The sequence below is a fragment of the Strix aluco genome, chromosome 2 (assembly GCF_031877795.1).
Source record: "Strix aluco isolate bStrAlu1 chromosome 2, bStrAlu1.hap1, whole genome shotgun sequence".
Lineage (NCBI taxonomy): Eukaryota > Metazoa > Chordata > Aves > Strigiformes > Strigidae > Strix > Strix aluco.
In genome coordinates, this window is record NC_133932.1 from 80,905,636 (window position 1) to 80,923,966 (window position 18,331).

The window sequence follows — 18,331 nt, forward strand, 5'->3', positions numbered from 1 at the left end:
ACACCATGTTGCATTGTCCTCCAGATAGTCCTCTGGCAAGCAAGAGGGAAACAGATTCAGGGAACAGAAAAACAAAACAAAACAAAACAAAATAAACCACAGGTTATACCAAACAGGCAACCACAGAGAAGATAACGAGTCTTTATAAGCAGTTGATTTTAAATGAGAAATTTTAGATCATGCTCTACAGAAGCAGTGGTTAAAATTATTTAATTTCTGACAGTGTTTATGTTACTTCAGATGTAATTGCTAGATGCTTAGACTAAGGTTGTCACTTTTTGGCACTTTGTAGTAGAGGGATATGGAATGATTTCTCTGTCTTGTTTATATGTATACTTTAGGTTGAGATTAATCGTGCTTTACAAATATTTAATCTCAGTTGCCTAAACCTATGTTTAGACAAGCAAATGAAGACCTTTATTTCTCTCTGTTAACAGTGAAAACTACAGTCATCCAGACTTCAAATCTAGATAGCTGGTTATAGGTATCTACACTATCGATATCTATATTGAATCAGAAAAGTTCTCATTTTTCCGCTGTTACAGCCAGTAGAGAAATAGGGTGGAATCCAGTTACCAGGGTATAACAGGTGAATTTACTAACTCTGAGGTATTCCATGTTACTTCCAGCCAGGTCTCCTCTCCTGTAACTTTGCTTTCAGGCATCTCAGTGTTGCATACCTGCATGTGGGGATCTATCTCAGTTAAGCCTTTCATTTCCCAATTTGTGGGAGGTGTCTGTGACACATGGGTGAATCACTCTCCAAAGATGTGTGTCTCTCTCCATTGACTTCAGAAAGAGCCTGACTTTTAGGCCCTGTGCTGTGAAGATGTGATTGAATTGCCTGAGCATAGGTATCTTGAATTGCTTGAGATGCTGCAGTGTATTCTACCCAGTTCCCCACTGCCTCTCCAGAAGTATGATCTCCTGTAGTCTTGTGCCATATCTGGTCCCATGTTTCAGATACTCTGGGATGTCTCAGATGGTGCTTTACATCCATGCTTAGACAACTCTCTCAAGCTCTGCATAACTTCCTAAATACATCTGATGCAATTTAGACCAGTTATACCACTGCTTTAGGGGAATATTTAATTCTTTTCACATTTCCCACAATTTATTTTGATCTATTTCTTATTTATTAAGCCTTACTGGCTACAGCTATGACAATAACACAGAGAAACCGCTTTCCCTCCTCTTGGAATGGAATAACTGGATTAATCACACACGTTCAGGGAAAGATGAAGGAGCACTTTCTCAGCTGGGTTCAGTACCTGGTGATTTCAGTGTAGGCTTCTTATGGGGGCTGCTTTGTGCAACATACCTGATAAAATATGCTCAAGTGAATTAAGCTTATACATGGGGATATGAGCAGGAGTAAAGAAAAAATTGGTTCAGATGTGCTACATGTTTGCATAGGATTGAGATGCAGAGGAAATATTTTCTCAACTTGGTCTCTTCTGAGGACATGCTGTCAAAGACAGATGAAAGCAGAACTGTCTGTCACTTCTTTTGAGGTTTACATAGCTGCATGTTTGGACTTTGTGATGACAGTTTAAATTTAAGTAGTCTGACAGTGTTTTATGCATACAAACTCCAGAATAGACTTCTAAAAGAATTAATGTAACACTGAACATTCAGCTGACTCACAAGGAAAGATTTTTTTCTTATAATAATCAAAAGGATCTTTAATGGTTTGACACTACTATCAAAATATTAATATTGCTGTACGTTTGTATTAAGCAAGCAATAGAAAAGGATTAATGTGCAGGCTGGAAAACTGCTGTGTGTGGGATTGTCCTTAGGTCCTGTTAGCAATGCAGGAGTTAGGAGGATCTAAATGAAACTGGTCCTGCAGGCTCTGTCTATAGTTAATGAAGAGAGATACGTGATTCAGGGAATGATTCAGCTCATTAAAGGATCTAATGTAGGCAGGTTGAATGGTGTTCCTGTGAGGCAGGAGTGCAGCATTTATATCCTTCTGGATAAAATTACTCAAGTTGGTGTGAGATGCAGGCAGTGACCTTTCCCAAGTGCTGCTAAGGGATTACAGCTCTGAAACAAGGCCTTCTCCTCTAATCCACGTAAACAGCCTTTCCTCGCTCCAGCTGAGGTCAGTGGCCATCTCTGACTTGAGGGATTGTTGGTCTTAGCCCAAAAGGAGATAACACGTGCATCACTGCCATTTGGAGATGGATTTGATGCTAACACTTGTCACTAACAGATCATAAATAATTATTATTTTAAATATCACCAGCAAGAAAAAAAAATAGGTATATGGCTTGAACACTTTTTAATGTAACAGCAGCAATGCTAAGCTCTTTGTTTTTTCTGAAATAATGCATGAACAAACCTAGTTAAATCATATAGAGGTAAGTTCCCCTTTGAAAGTCTGCAAGCTATTAGAAGTTATAAAGGATTATCTGCATTGGCAATATTCACTAGTTACAGCCTTTAAAGGCGGGCAGCATCTGACACATCTTTGTGGATGCTACTCAATATTTTGGAAGCTTGTAGTTTAAAAAGGATATTAATGTGTTTAGAAGTATTCTCCCTATGTCAATATGGAATGTCTCTTAAATGTGTCTTTTTCATTGCAAAAATGCTTGACTTGTTCTTACAACATAAGAGTAATCCAAGCTGAACTGTGCTACCAGCCTTCCTTTTTATGCTCTTCCTCCCACTGCCTCTGTTTGCAACCTTTAGCTTTGACGGAGCATGATGTGACCTTTCACTTCACCTTGGCCAGTTATAGATTAAGAACCAGGCCTCTGCACTGAGCAATACACAGGGGCTGGTTCTCTGAATCTAAAGTGAAAGGGTAAAATTCTGCAATTCTGTGATATAAATTAAGATCCCGTCAAATATAGGTTGAGTATTGCTAGCCAGATTTTTAGCCTGTGATGCTACACTGGGTTATGAACCTGCTGTGGTAGAAAGACCTAAGTCTACAATGGAGGTAAACATCTTTTCTGCATCTCCTACACTATTCCCGGAAGAGCAGAGAACTAACAAATGTTGCTTTTTGCTGCAGAGTAATCCCATGTCTTTACTAGAAATGTCATGTTACTTTCCAGTTGAATTGCCATGAAGATTGACAGAATACAGTAGATATAGATAGAATACAGCACAGATAGAGGCAATTTGGAAGACTTGGCACTGTGGAAGACTACTGTGATCGTCAAAGGAATTTGCTGAATGATGGTGTCAAGAAGATACCCATGTCCTTATCTGAATTAGTACATTTGGGTTCCTGCTCAGTGATTTAAGCTGCATATTGGAGAAGCCTCTAGACATTTTAGGCTCATGATCAGAACTACAGCAAGACATTTTGGTGCCATAGTGCAGCTAGCACCTGCCTGACACCCAGCGGGAGTGCAGCTCACCAGAACCTCATACCCCCAACTAATGGTGGCTGTTTCCAGCTGGGCGCTTTTCTCCCCTCACTCTTGCTATAGCCCTGAACACGACTCTCTTTGGCAAGACAGAGTAATGCTGTGCAAGTGTTCAGCAATAAGCTTGGCAAGTGGAGGGTATGCCATACAGTCTGTTTTGATTCAGATGCTTTACAACTCTTTAATTTTGCTCATTGGCTTTACCTCAAGATGATTGCTGAGACAGTATTAACAGCTATAATAATTAGCTCACTGTAAATCTATAGATGTATAAATAGCAGGAACATCGAAGTCTGAAATGTGAATCCAATGACTGGTAGTAAAGAAAATAAACTTATGCTAAAGTCTTGTTTTCAAAATGATTGAATAAATAAAGCAAGATTAATGATCACTGAAGTTTTAGATGATAAAAGTCAATTTTTGAGATGGATGGAAATAAAGCAGTTGTAATTTTATAATTAAGTAAAGAAGTGGAACAAATCAATGTGCCTTTGCAATTGTATATGTTAAAGAACTAGCTGCTAATATTGCTTTAATATATAAAAACCATTTTTAATAAAATAATAAAAAAAGAAATATTGCTGTAGATCACTTTTCAAAGAGAATTTATACTGCAAAGTACCTGCTGTGGCTCATCTGTTTTTTGGCCTCCAGAAAAGAGCTTATTCTCTTCTAAAATTCCTAATACATAAAGACTGAGTCATATTGCTCTCCTACAATGCAATTCTGTACCATTTCCAATGGAGAAAAGAAGATTTACTGAGTGCTGGAACAGCTGGCATAGAAACTATATTGAATGATTATGAAATTATTAAAAAAAAATTGTCAGGAGTTTACCACTCTTCTACTATATTACCAAGCCATTTCTACTAATTCAAAAACAGAATATATTTTGCCTTACCAGCCTATCCAAACTTGTGCCAGCAGCAGTTGTAGGTCGCTCCTCTGGGTTATATGGTCTAAATCGGGTATTGAAGTTTTCAGGGACAGAACGGGAAGATCTCAGGGCAGGTGCTGGTTTAGGTTGGCCACATCCTTGGAAAACCTGAAAAAGACATTGTAGGTTATATGAAAATCATTAAAAAAAGGGAACCTGGTATTTTACAGCCTCTTTATTCTCTCTTTCATACATTTGAAATAATCTTTGATTGACATTTTGATAATAGCGAGTTGAGCACTTGCCCTGCATTAAAACTCAGGTTAATAATTAAGCATTATTAATTGTTCGATGGAGGTATACAAACATATAGGGACCTTAAAACCCCCTTAATTTAGGAAAGTGATTATTGTAAGAAGTTAATATATGAAAGCATTTTAATTGCTGTCTTTCCAGGAAGAGAAATGAGCAAAAGGAAGTCCTTTGTGGCAGGACTTAGTTGATAATTATTTTAATTTTTGTTAAAATGTGGCATTTACCCAGAATCACAGCTCATTCATAATCCCCACCCACAGCTCTTCCTACCTTGTAATTTTGTATGTAGTCTCTTAGAAAAGGTCAATGATGAAATAGTCTTATAACTGGGTAACTTTCTTATTGCCTACCAATCTCTCCCTAGAAGAGGGGTGAGGCATATTGAGTGGGCAATAGTGAGAATTATTTTCTGCTAGTGTGTTTGTTTTCCAGGTATATAATATAATATAATGTTCAGGGATATGAAATTTTTCATATACTTCCATTTGGAAAAATATTTCAGTAGCATATATATGGTGGATACTAAAGGACACAGAGGACACTTTTGACTGCTGGATATCAAGTATATATCCCAGAGGAACTCTCATAGAAGTTGCTCAGCTGAAAGTAGGTAGAATATTCACAGAGTTAAATTGTTCAGGTGCTCTCATGAAGTAGGATCCTAGTGTTTGCCTTCATACCAACTTTTTTAGTTCTGGAATCATCTTTCTTTTTTGTGACCATTGTGTTCTGTCTGTTTCAATATTTTGCCTCCATTCAGAAGAAAAACGTCAGAATTTCTTGTAAGATATATTTTACAAAACTCTATTGCCAAACTATCTGTCTGAATGAGCTTTGTGGAGGTGAAAACTACTATGCAGGTGCTGTATTTTGTTTGTAGGACCAGATTACTCCTGGCAATAAGATAATAAGCTCACAAGATATGTTGTGAGCCAGTGATGGAAGAGACTTGTGTTTCACTTTTAGGCTTTTAGATTTTCTGTCTTGAGTGGTTCTGTGCTGAAGTAGCTATGGATGGCATGACTTTTGTTGCTTTCAGGACACATTACAATTTGGTCTTAGTTAGGTTTCCTGATGCTAATTTAGAGGCCTTGAATGACTCAAAATTTCCTGAAAGATGTCCAAACATCAGTTCTGTTTTGGCTCAAAGTCCAGCAAGTCAGCTGTTGTATGGCCACTGGGATTTCTAATTTATGAGTGGAATACTGCTTGGTCTGGTTTGAGAATATCTGTAAGATTTTTTTAAGAGTTTCTAGCCTCTCTAGTCATGAGGACTGTTGGACAATAAATTAATTTAATCAACGAGGAAAGATGATTTTAGCTTGTAAAGTTCTAAATTTTTCAGTGGGAAAGAATCTTATTTTTCTTCTGTGAAGAGAATTCAACTAAGATTAATGATGAGGATTTATACATGATTGTGCATGATACTGTACATTTTAAAGGGACAAATATATATGTTGGGGACATCAGTTACACTTACAAAAGTTTACTCATATTTCTTCCGACTGAAGATAAGTTATGCACAGAAAACATAACTGTTCATTTAGATATCTATGAAATCCCATTTAGTGAATTAATGAATCAGGTATTTGCTTACAAAGACAAGTGACAGTTATTCAAAACATGCAACTTGACTCTCAGGGGAAAGGAAAGTGAGGGCACTGAATCTTCTCCTTAAATTTCACAGCGTGTGACTGTTAGGCTGATTGTATGAACATGTGGAATAACTGCGAGCCTACATAATTTATATTTCATCTTTCTTATGATGTACCGAAAAAAAAAAATGGCCAACAGACACTTTGTGGCATTTAGTGTCATAGTTGTAGGAAGTAGTTTTATATGAACAAATTTACATACAGCCAGACAATAATAGAGATGGAAATTAGATAGCAATTTTTACATTACAGAAGAAGAAATAATTTACTTTTTAAATGACCTGGCAGAAATGCAGTAAGGATACAATATTCAGTAACTAAATTTTGAGTGCAAAAGAGACATTTTCTCATTTGCATCCAGGTATTAACTGACAGAACAGGAAATGTAAAGCTGATACCTGAAATTAACAAATGCTTCCTAAGAAGCACCACATGAAATACTTTCTTCACAATGCTACTCAGACATACTGAGCAATTTCTGGAAAAATATTCAGGTGTTTCATTACACATGCTGTGAATTGACAGCATAAATCTACTCTCTTTAAAAAAATTGCATTTTATATATAATCGATGCAGTCCATTTCATCTGAATTTAGAGAAGGGATTCCATTTGAAATTAAGAAACCTAAATTTAGGTATGTACATGTAGGTGTCTATTTCAAGCTAAACATCTAAACTTCCATTTTAGACAGTGGAGATCAAAAGCTCCCTCCAGTTGCTCTCACATCAGCATCTATAGCAGCTTGTGCTGTCCTGGGATATCTGACATCTGTTAAGACTGTCTTAACACAAGACCATTCCCCACTGAACTGCAGCTAAAGCTCAAATGGGATGACCTAGGGTGTCACAAAAAGTATCAGACCTCTATGGTCAGGGACATGAATGAAACTGTGAGATCAAGTCAGCAGAGCCAGTGAAGAATTACATCTATTGAGCTGACTAAATGGAGGTATCTATTTCAGGACTAGGATGTAGATACTGTAAAAAAAGGAGTAATTTTCCCAGAAGAACTCAAAGTTTTGAATCACAGTAGATAGAGTTTGTTCTTTATGAAGCCTTGAGTCATAGTGTTATTTAGAAATGTGCTAGTGCTCAGTGTTTCCTATTGGGTGTCTCTACATGACTCTTCTCCACTGACTCTCTCATCTTCACATAGAATAGCATTGATCTTTTTTCCTGAAATGCCATCATATTTTTCCTGCACAGAGCTCTGGAAAGGACACAGATAAATGAAGAGGTTTTGTTAATATGAAACTTGGGGGCTATTTTAAGAAGAACCTTGGATGTAGTTTTATGAAGATGTCCTCCTTATAAATAATGCAAAGGTAGTCTGCTATGTCATGGAGCTCATGCATCCTTTTAGCTGAAGTAATTGATGAAAATGAACATATATCTATACATTAAAATGGCACATCCATCAGCTCAGATAAAAGTAGATTCAAGACTTACTAAGGGGAGACTCAGTTATGGGATAGCCTTTATGAAAGTGGAAAAATCTTGGCCTAGCAGTCAAATGACATAGCAGCCAAACATATCTGTGTAGAACCAGACTGTTTAAAATGCAGGAAATAGTCCAACATGTTGTGTTTTGAGTAGCAATGAAGACACAATTATGCTGGTGCAACCAGATTAGGAATTTTCTCCATTTTGAAGAAAAATGGATGCTATAACATATTTTCTGCTGTTTTTTGAGTTTTCCTCCACTTCTTGTGAATGAGCAATCTCTGCAGATGTCAACTAGTAAACATTCATATTGTTAAAATGGAACAGATGTAGGATATACTCTTTGACTTGAAGCAGGAATCAAAGGTAATGGTACTGTCAGCCTTATGGGAAGATTGTGAAGGCCCCCAAAACACGTTTGTTTTGGCTAAGATTGAAATGAGCATTTATACGTTACGACTCTCTGAATATGACTCCCTGAACTACCTCAGGAAGAATGAGAATAAGAATAAGGTAAATGTATGCTATGACTCAGTCTTGGATATGAACTGAGCCATGGGAAACAATATACAGAATATGAAACTTTTACGTGAGAAATAATCAAGCTGTTGCTGAGCACTGAGTTTGGCACTATAATGTTCCAATACCAAAGAGGTGTCACTGGCGAATAACAAGAAGATTTCAATAATGAAGGTAACGTGTCTCAGACATTATCAGGAGAAACCCAAGGTAAATCTATTGCAGCCTGACTTCTACCAGAGGCAACCTTCAGGGAACACCATTGAAATCTGGGTAGACCTAGATTGCAAAGTCTACTCTTAAAAAGTGCCTATGTCTTGGGAGGCATCTCAGGCATCCCAGACTGATTATTTTTTCACTCTGTGTGGTTTGGTTTGCAGAAGGTACTCTGTCAGAATGCCTGCAGGTGTTAGATGATGAAGCTAGGGAAACCGGTTTTGATGATCTTCAGTCCTTGCCTTTTTTTTTGGAGAAGAGAAACTCCGGTCTGATTCAGAGCACATAGATTCCTCTAGCAGAAAGACCTTGGGGTCTGACTTTCTAGACCATTGCTCCTTTTTGAAAAGCATCTCCAGATATTGCAGCTGTCAGGAATGAGACTTTCTCTGAGGCAAAATAAGGACATTGTGTGGCTGTTGTTCAGGGACATGACAGCCACACAAGGTGAGCAGCCTATGAAGCCTAAAGATTTGTGGTCAGACTTTCTAGACAGCCAGTGCTGAATATAGACTGCAGAGAAATTTCAAGAAAACAGAGAAAGATTCCAGCCTCAGGATGACTGGGACAATCTTAACATAATGCTAGTACCTGGTTAATCTGAAATGTGTTAAAAGAATCAACCACAATCAGCACACAAACAAGAAAAGTTAATGACCTAGGAACAGAGATGCTCCATTTTATGCAGTGACAGGTACCGGGATGTAGCTGAGTCTGTATGTCCTTGGACAAAAGTACAAAGATAGAAGAGGTACATGTGGCACTTCCATAATTCTCTGTCTTGATATTGATGTGCACCCATCAGGAGTGGAAGACAGAGGGTTTGTGTCTTCTAATGAAATGAAAGACAAGGCATGAACTCAAGCAATAAGCCCTGACTGCCTGCACTGATTAATTGTTAACTCATTGGCTTTTTCTTGGACTGCTCCAACTTGCTCTTGGCAGAATGAAGCAGCTCCGGAGAAGGTAGCTCTCAGCAGTATAGAAATGAATCAGGCTGTGACACTTTGGCCTCAAGTTCAGACACTGGTCCTTGTCCCCCTTTTATTTATTAGTATAACTGTAACCATGAAGTCTATTTCTCAGAAGAATAGTGCTGAATAGGAGGTGCATATTTATAGGAAAAAGATATTGGACAAAACCTTCAGTACTACATCAAGTGAAGAATGGAGGGACAAACTATAGAAATGGAGACTTAGGAAGTTCATGATGTATTTTTCTGCTGATGTCTAAAATTGAAGACTTCATTATTCACATAAGACCATTCATTCTTACTTATTTTTATACACTTATTATGTGGGAAAGTGGCCATTGTTGCTCACTTAATTTTGCCTCCATTTGAACAGTACGGTACAGTCAATGTGTTATATCAAACATACTTCTATTTTTCTCAAATAAATTTCAATATATAATTGCATCTGGTATAATACAAAACATCATTTTGTGATACAAAGACAAATTGATAATGCAATTTAATGTGAATGACTTTTGGAATAGGGCAATTTTATATAAATATTTGAAACAGGAGAGGGATGGATTTTGGATGAAGTGAACTCTGGGTCTACTGCCCACCAAGAGGATGAGATTAGTGAGAAAGTTTGTTTTCATTTGTTCCATTTCTTTTAAAAGAGAAACAGTATTATACAAAATGGCCCCAAATTCTCCTGAATACAGCATAGAGTCTCCTCCCAGACATTAACCAGATTTTTAGGTAGAAAAAGCTGCATGTCAGCGGTGAAGAATAATCTATGTGTATGTGGGCGTTGCAAGCATAATATTATTAGTGCATCATCATTTTCCCCCTGTGAAAACGCACTGACTGACTTGTGGAAAAATAGCTGTGATTCCTAGTCACCACATTTTCAGTGGATACAGTCAAATGCAAGATACAAAATTGTTTGCAGAAAGAGAAAATAGTGTGATTTCGACACCCTGCCTGAAGCTTTCTGAGCAGCATCTCAGAATAATTGACAAGTGTGGCTTTTCTCCTACATTAGGTCTGCAATTGCATTCCATGCACCCCATTACATCCGGCAAGGTATCTGTCATTTTCATTGAAGCTCTAAGTGGTCAGTATGTATAAAGGGGAGAAATTAGACAACACATGACTGATTCGAAGTCCACTTGTATATTGTCTCTACAAATCTGACATGATGTAAGAGAACATAGCGCTAAACCCAAAGTCTTTTGCCTTCTTATACTTTTTTTTAAGAATAAAGCATTTCTATGTGTTAGGACCTGAAAAAAGATGGATATAACCTAGGAAAACAAGGAGAATAATGGTCTACACAGAAATATACAAAGGCCCCTCAAGGATAGACAGCTCTGTTATCTATGAAAATATAATAAAATAAATTTCACTGATATAATTTACTTTCTGTTTCCAAAGATTTAAAAAAAATATTGGCTAAGGTTTCTCTTAGAAGAAAAACTTTACATTGCAAATGGAATTGCTGTGACTTATTCATCTTTACAGCAAATAAAATATTTCTGAGGGACAGGAGAAACAGTCTGCTCTGTTACAAATGAGTAGTGAGATGAGCTTGTGCCAAGATGTCATTGGACTCTGGCAGCGGATGCAGCTTCCTGACTAATGGAAAATCTGTGAGAACCAAGCAAGTTAAAGGAAAATAAAATACACCTGAGCCTTGGGTGAGTTTTCAGTGAAAATATTTTTTGTTTTTTTTTTTGAGGTAAGGGCTGAGTTTGCTGAAGCTAGCCTTTAATTCCCCAAATATTTGAGAGAATTTGGCTGTTAAATTCCTTGATCACTGCTGCCAGAACAAAGTCTCATCAAGCAGGATGTAGACTGCTTTTAAAATCCGAGTAACTTCATGTAGGTTGAAAGTAATAAGCATCTTGAAGGAAATCCTTAGCAACCTGTAGCACTGGGGCCATAAAAAGCATCTAATTTTGGGTTGGCAGGAAGAATATCAATCTCAGCCTCCTGCCTTTTGTCCCTGCATTTTTCCCAGCTACGGCAGCTTCCTTCCAAGCAATGGAAATTCACTGGCTTGGATGGCAGTCTAGCCAGCACCTAACAGGCTGCTGGAAGATCAATGGGAGGTAGAAACTCCTAACACAGAGAACCTGGCAAACTGTTGACTTTAGATTTTGAGCTGCAATGCACTGATTAATATTAAGGAAAAGCCATAAATTGTTGACTATTGGCTCAACGGCATCTGCTACTGAATTTGAAGGATCTTATTAACATGAAGTTCAGAGGTGGTGGTGATCTGTGTGTACACACACACATGCTAAAAATGGAAAGGAGGAAGCTGGTATCATTAACTCTGTTTATCTTCGTGTCAGAATCCAGACAAAACTCTATCAAACTGAGGTCTGGTAATCAGAGACTGTCCAATGTAATGATATTTCCCTTGAGTGCCTATTAAAGGAGGTTAAATGGAACATTTTGTGTATTCATCTCAAACACATTGTACTTCAGTCTGACCTACAGAGATCAAAATGTGTTTGGAAGTTAATACAGAGAATCACAGATGAGACACGAGCAGAAGTTACCAAGTGTACTCTGTGGAATATTCCTTACAGAGTTACCACTAATTTTCAGCACTCTGCTTTCCTTAAATCTCTTATAGCTATTAATTTGGAGTTTACTAAATGGTACCTTTCTCCCTGCCACTCTCTTTTGAAAACTTTGAGCTTGTTTAACTAGATGAAGGATTCAAAGGCAGTCTGGTGAACTGTTGAACAAGCAGAAGCAATTTCTAGTGGTCTGGACAATCTTTCTTAAAGTCTGGACAGAAAAATGGTGGAGGTGTTTTTCTCCCTGCTTGAGACATTCAGCAACAGAGAAGGCGCAACTCACACAGTACCTTTGCCGACACCTGCATGCTGTTTTCTTGCATGTTCATGATGGCTTCAGAAATCTTGACATCAATAGGATCCATGACTGATTCAATGTTGAATGGTCCCTCTAATCTCTCCGCTACCAGAAGCATAGCATCTGTTAAAACACAAAGCAGCCATTCCCTTAAAGAAGGGACACCTTCAGGTGCCTCAGGCAGAGCAGCGTCACCAGCTGGAGGTGAGGGTACCGAGCATTCCCGAGCAGGAGCCCGTGGGGACATGTGGCAGCAGGACTGTGAAGCCTGCAGGGCAGCTTCTCTGCTGTCAAAAATATCTTCCCCTACCACTGCCACCACAGAAAGGGGAATAAAGACTGTAAAAGTTAGATTAATAATAGTTGCCATGGCATTATCGAACTTGGGGTAAAATTATTTTACACAGCATCGCACCACTCGAAGCAGCCAGTGCTCTGGACTGCACTTATGTAGTCTCCCCCCCAAGAAAAAGCAGGATGATAGTAATGATCCCTGGGGTATATTCTTAGAGTTTGTGTGAGATGATGAAAACTTTGATATGATATATCAGGGTGTTATAATTAAAGCAGCTGTTCTTTCTGACCTTAATGATCTCATTTTCTTGTAATATGAACAGCAGATGAATATTGGATTTCTGCCATAGTGTATAGGTATAAACCATGTTTGTCTTGCTACATTTTCAAAACATGGTTGAAAGTTGTATGCAGGAACATGTATTCTTTGTGTGTTTTGGATTTTAAAAACAATTGTTTGCTTAATTTACATTGGAGCCTCTCTCCAAAATAATTTTATCTTGTTCATTAACAAGTAAAAAACAAGCAACTGAACAGAAATTAATGACAGTAAAAGAAGCTTTGCCATACATCACATATGTTTGTCTACACACAGACACAGATTTGTCAGAATTTCTGTGGCAATAGCCATATAATAAACTGGATTTATACTATACCTTTGAACATCATATTTGATCCTCATCTCATATGTTAGCATTTAAAATTTTCAGCATCTAATTAGCTGTAAACAGATGCCACTTGCAATTTTAACATGACAAAAAAAAATCTTCACATGCTATCTTCTTTATCCCTCAGACTTAGGCTCCAAATCAAGTACTAATCAGACTTCCTTCCAAAACAGACCCCACAAGTGCTTTGCTGTTGTAAGCACCAGTCCCATGACAGCTATTTGGAGAAGGCATGGAGCACCGCATAGCCCAACAGCAGTGTTTGTTAGCTCTGCATTTGGCTGCAGAGTCCTGGAGCTTCTTTCCAGCCTGCATGGCCATCTTCTCCCTCCCCACAGAAGCACATGTGCATGGATGTATGGAAAGAAGAGGCTGGCATCTCACCCTAGCAGTTGAGACACAGACTGACCTGAGGGCTACAATATGTTGCTTACATGCAGTCAATGCATTCCTAAAAATCCTACTGACACTGAAATTACTTGGCATGTAGTCCCTAAGTACTTTTGCAAATTCGGGTCTGATATTATAGAAGGCTCCAGGGACACTAGTCAGACACCAGTCAGACACTAGTGGCCTTTCCAGTACTTAAAGGGGGCCTACAGGAAAGATGGGGAGGGACTCGTTATCAGGCAGTGTAGCAATAGGACGAGGAGTAATGGTTTTAAACTGACAGAGGGTAGATTTAGATTGGATATAAGGAGGAAATTCTTTACTGTGAAGCTGGATCAGTTTGCCAAGAGAAGCTGTGGATGCCCCCTCCCCGGAAACATTCAAGGCCAGGTTGGACAGGGCTTTGAGCAACCTGGTCTAGTGGAAGGTGTCCCTGCCCATGGCAGGGGGTTGGAACTAGATGATCTTTAAGGTCCCTTCCAACCCAAATCATTCTGTGATTCTATCATTTCACAGTACATTTAGGCTGGAAAGAGTGTAATGCCAGTTATTTGAAGTGGGGCATGTAGCACTTGTTCCTAACTGTGAGAAATAGTGAAATGATAGAAATTTGGTTTCAATCAGAGGTGTTATTTCGGCTGTACATTATTTTACAATTCTCTAGTTTAAACCCTTTCCAGTGGAAAACTTGGTGAAAAAAGCACCTAGCTCTGATAGAGGAAACAAAGCATCTTTTATACAAAGATACACACACATATACACATGCACACACATATACTAAAAGATTTCTGCAATAAGTTAGCAATTTTTCCACATGCACAGAGAATTTGTAAGTGTGGACTAGTATAAAGGATTTTCTTCCTCACACCTTTGGAATGACTTATATAAAACATTTATGCCTTAGCACCTGACCAATGTAATCAGCCTAAATCCTAGCTGCCACAACCAGTACTAGGCATTGTTAGGGCATAGGTCTTGGTGGCTGGATTTTGGTGATTTAGTTCAGGATTAGGATTAGAGTTAAGATTAGGATTAATGCATAAAACAGTCACAATATTTTTCTTTCTTTTTTTTTTTTTTTTTTTTTTTTGGATAGGAGTAGCTCACAGCTACTTAGTTAAGGATAGGTGCCTCTTTGTACGAGCAAGCTTTAGTTTGGGAACTAGGAATTTGGACAAGTCTAGTGCTAAACTCTAATTTGAAATATCCACACTTCTATTGATGACAGGTGCATCTTTATATCAACAATCTGTGTTTTTGTTTTGGAGCTAGAATGTGGAACAGGACTAGTGTTAAACTAGAGCCCTATATGCAAGGACATATTTGAAGAAGCAGAGTCTGAGACATGGATTAAATGCTGAGATGAGAGATGCTTGAAGGGCTAAGGTAAAACACTTTCTTCCTGCAACATTATTTCTGAGGCTGACACAAGTTGTACTTTCAGTTAAGGCTCATTTTAGGGCTTCGCTCAGACTAGAAGTCTTGGGCAAGTTCACAGTTCTTGCACAAACAGAAAACTAATGTTTGAGGACTCATTTTATCTTCTTCAGTTTCAGCAGGTATGTGGAGCCATGGCTGATTTAGCAGTGACTGGACTTCTGGGTTACTCCTGTCTCCTTCTGGTAGGAGTACTACAAGCTCAGTTGAGCAAAAGAGGATGAACAAGTGGCACTTCTGTGAACTCCAAAATTATCTTCTTAGCTTCTGTCTGACTGAACTCTTCCTTCTACTCCTTCTCTAACCATTGTGTTGTTTCTAATATCGTCAGACCTATCCAGATGATATCTGACAGCCCCAGACTGAGAGAAGCCTTGAATAGCAAGGCAGTCATATTATTGCGAGTGTTCAGTTCCCTTGGGAATATAATCACTACCTGTAGTCAACTAACTTTACTGATTTTTTGAGTTAGCCTTCAGATTAAAATTCTGACTGAATTTCCTATCCTTAATACTGTTCTCTAAAAAAGAAACCCTACAGTGTGTTGTCTTAAGGTGAATTCTTCCCTTAGGTTGCATCCTCTTGTTTGCCCACCCTAACCCTCACTCTAGTTCTAAACCTCGTTATTCACTTGCACAATTCTATATGAACACATACAATATATACGCACCAGGTATCCTATGCAATTGAATGAAATAAAAGCTGTTAGGTTGAATATAGTGAAAATCAGATGAAATTTAATGATCTGAGATTTGACAGAACAGTCAAAATGATGTAATGGTCCTTCCCAGACTGTAGCTCTTCAAATCTATAATCATGTAACAGCAAATACAACACTGTTGTCCCAAGTCTCTTTCTTCTCCTAAAAATGTTATGAATATTATTACAGGAGAAGCCAGAAAGATTTCAAAATGAAGTTAAGAAAATTTATATGCCTCAGTCTTGAAATCTTAATTCTCAAGAACAGACCCTTGAACTCAAAGAAGGCCTAATTCAGTTCAGTGGGACTCTGTGTGGGTTTTATCAATCAGCTCAAATTGTAGATATTGGGAGCTTAATTATTGTTTGTGCTATAAAAATCTGAAACCCAATTGATTAATTGAGTACCTGTTTTTTATGTTGTTAATACACTTGGACTGTACTGTTCAGTTATGTATGTTCTTTATTTTTACCTCTTTTGCATTTTTCAAAATCTGCTTTGCTTAGGCTAAGTACATGTCTTCCTTCCCCATTTACTACAGCACTTGGCAGAAAGCTGGCATCTAGCTGATGGGTGAGTGGATCAGGAACTCAGTTTAGGTAAGTCATTCTTGTGTTGTGGGTTTGTTAGCGACATGACTACTTGCTCACTTGAGGACGTGGGCTTGGAAAACAGTCCTGAGAAAGTGCAGAGCATATGGCACACTAGATTCACTGTCAGTTCCACTGCTCTCAATGTCTCCTGCTAGATGTGTATTGCTCAAAACAGGAGTGGGGACCTTTCTGATGCAGTAAAAAAGATGTCTACCGGAGTCCTAGGGTGTAGTCTCAGGGGCCCCAAAATGTCTCTGCTGGCTGAGCACAGCACCTCTGTTTAACTGGTTTGTATTCTCTTGTCCACACCAAGAAATGCCATAGGTATTCAACAGTGGCTCTTGAAGGACACTTTCATTTTAAGCAATATATAAGAAAGAGATCTTGCAGGAACTTTTGGTTTACTTCACAGATTTATTTTCTTTTTAAAGTTTTATAGGTGTAATTTTAACGAGAAACACAGGACAAACCTGATCACCGTGCTAAGTGATTTATTGTGTAATTTAAAAATTCAGAAGGCCATGTGTGAATTTCAAGATACAGTGATGTTTTGTGAACCCTGAGCGTCTCCAAGAAAAATAATGGATAGACTAATAATACAAAAAGACAAGAATCTGCCTCTGCTTTCTAGGAACTGCATCAAGCCACTGTCTTTTTGACTTATCTTGATACCAAAAGTGATGTCTTCCTGTTTATGTTACATTTCCTTCAGGGCAGGTTTCCAGAAAACTTCCTAGTAAATCCCAGATTGAAACAAAAGGAGCAGGGATGAGGACACTGATTTATGAGACATCTGACAAGTGAAAAAACCCCAAAACTAGACTGAAATACAAAGTTCCTGTAAAAACAATCAGTGCCTCCTTTTTCTTGTCACCTTTCTGTCATCAAGAAAATGTGAGGAGGGTCTGATAGGTGTGACGGTCTGAATGAAACCACAGTTAATGTCTCAACCATTTGGTAAAGAACTTTGGCAAAGGAAACTTTCTATGGAAATGCCGGGGCTGTGCAGGTAATGGCAGGGAAGCATGACAAGAGGAGAGGGTCCTACAGAGATGGCACCACACTCCTCAGAGGCTGAACTTCCCTATCTTGAGTGACTCTGTGAAGAGCCAATAGAGAAGCAATAGAGAAGATCAAACAACGGTCACACCTGCAGGGAGGAGGGAGTAAGTCCCCAATGACCCTTGAGACCACCAACTCATTTCCAGAAGAATCTGAAAGTACAAACTGTCCATGTACGAAAAGCAAGGAGAATTCTAGAAGCATAAATGCACATGATGCGTAATTAGCCTAACAAGTCCAAGTGCGCACCCGGAGGAAGGGCAGGGAATTATAAAAGGACACAAGTCAAGTCCCTGGGTGGCTGCGCCCCACCAGAACTGGACCCCTGGGCTGGCTGGACCGACGATGGAACCAGGATTGGTGAAATCTTCCTTTTTGTCTTTCTCTCTCTCTTCTCCTGTTTCCCCTTTTCTCTCCCATTCTTATTCTGTATGCCCGCATATAAGGCAAGGCTTCTTTGGGCATGTTTAAGGCTTGTCGGGGCCTGTTTAAAGTTTAGTGGGGTATGTTGTAAGATCTGCCTCTAGTCAGTGTGAGTTTAATGCCTGTTGCAGAGGATGCAAATATTACTGACAAAGTTTCATGCCAATTATCTGTTGTGAGCAAATAAAGATTGAGTTGTGTGAATTGAAGAATCCTTGGTGTCATTTCACCTTAATCCTGATCTGGGAATCGGTGAATATGAGTCATCGTCCCGAGAAATTGGGACGTGACAATAGGGAAGACTCAGATTGCTGATAGGGAAGACTCAGAGCTGATAAGGGAAGGCATTTTTTGGGTCTGTGTTAGTTTGGCTGCGACATCAGTTTTTCCTTTCATGCACACTTTGTTGTTCTTCTACTTTTAAATGATCAGTGAGATTCCAGCAGTGGCTGAGCTTTCCCCAGTGCAATCCAGAAGAGCATCTATGGATGAAGTCTCTAAAA

The 18,331-nt window shown here is 38.6% G+C and overlaps 1 protein-coding gene across 1 annotated transcript in view; it reads right to left on the minus strand.

Moving 5' to 3' along the window:
• The window catches only part of GPC6 (glypican 6), a 797,652-nt gene that overhangs the window by 57,069 nt on the left and 722,252 nt on the right, over positions 1–18,331 (minus strand). Inside the window, exons 5-7 of the mRNA XM_074815455.1 lie at positions 12,254–12,384; positions 4,294–4,437; positions 3–32 (exon numbers count right to left, since the gene is read on the minus strand). Coding sequence (XP_074671556.1) covers positions 3–32; positions 4,294–4,437; positions 12,254–12,384 — 305 coding nt within the window. The remainder of the gene's footprint in view (positions 1–2; positions 33–4,293; positions 4,438–12,253; positions 12,385–18,331) is intronic.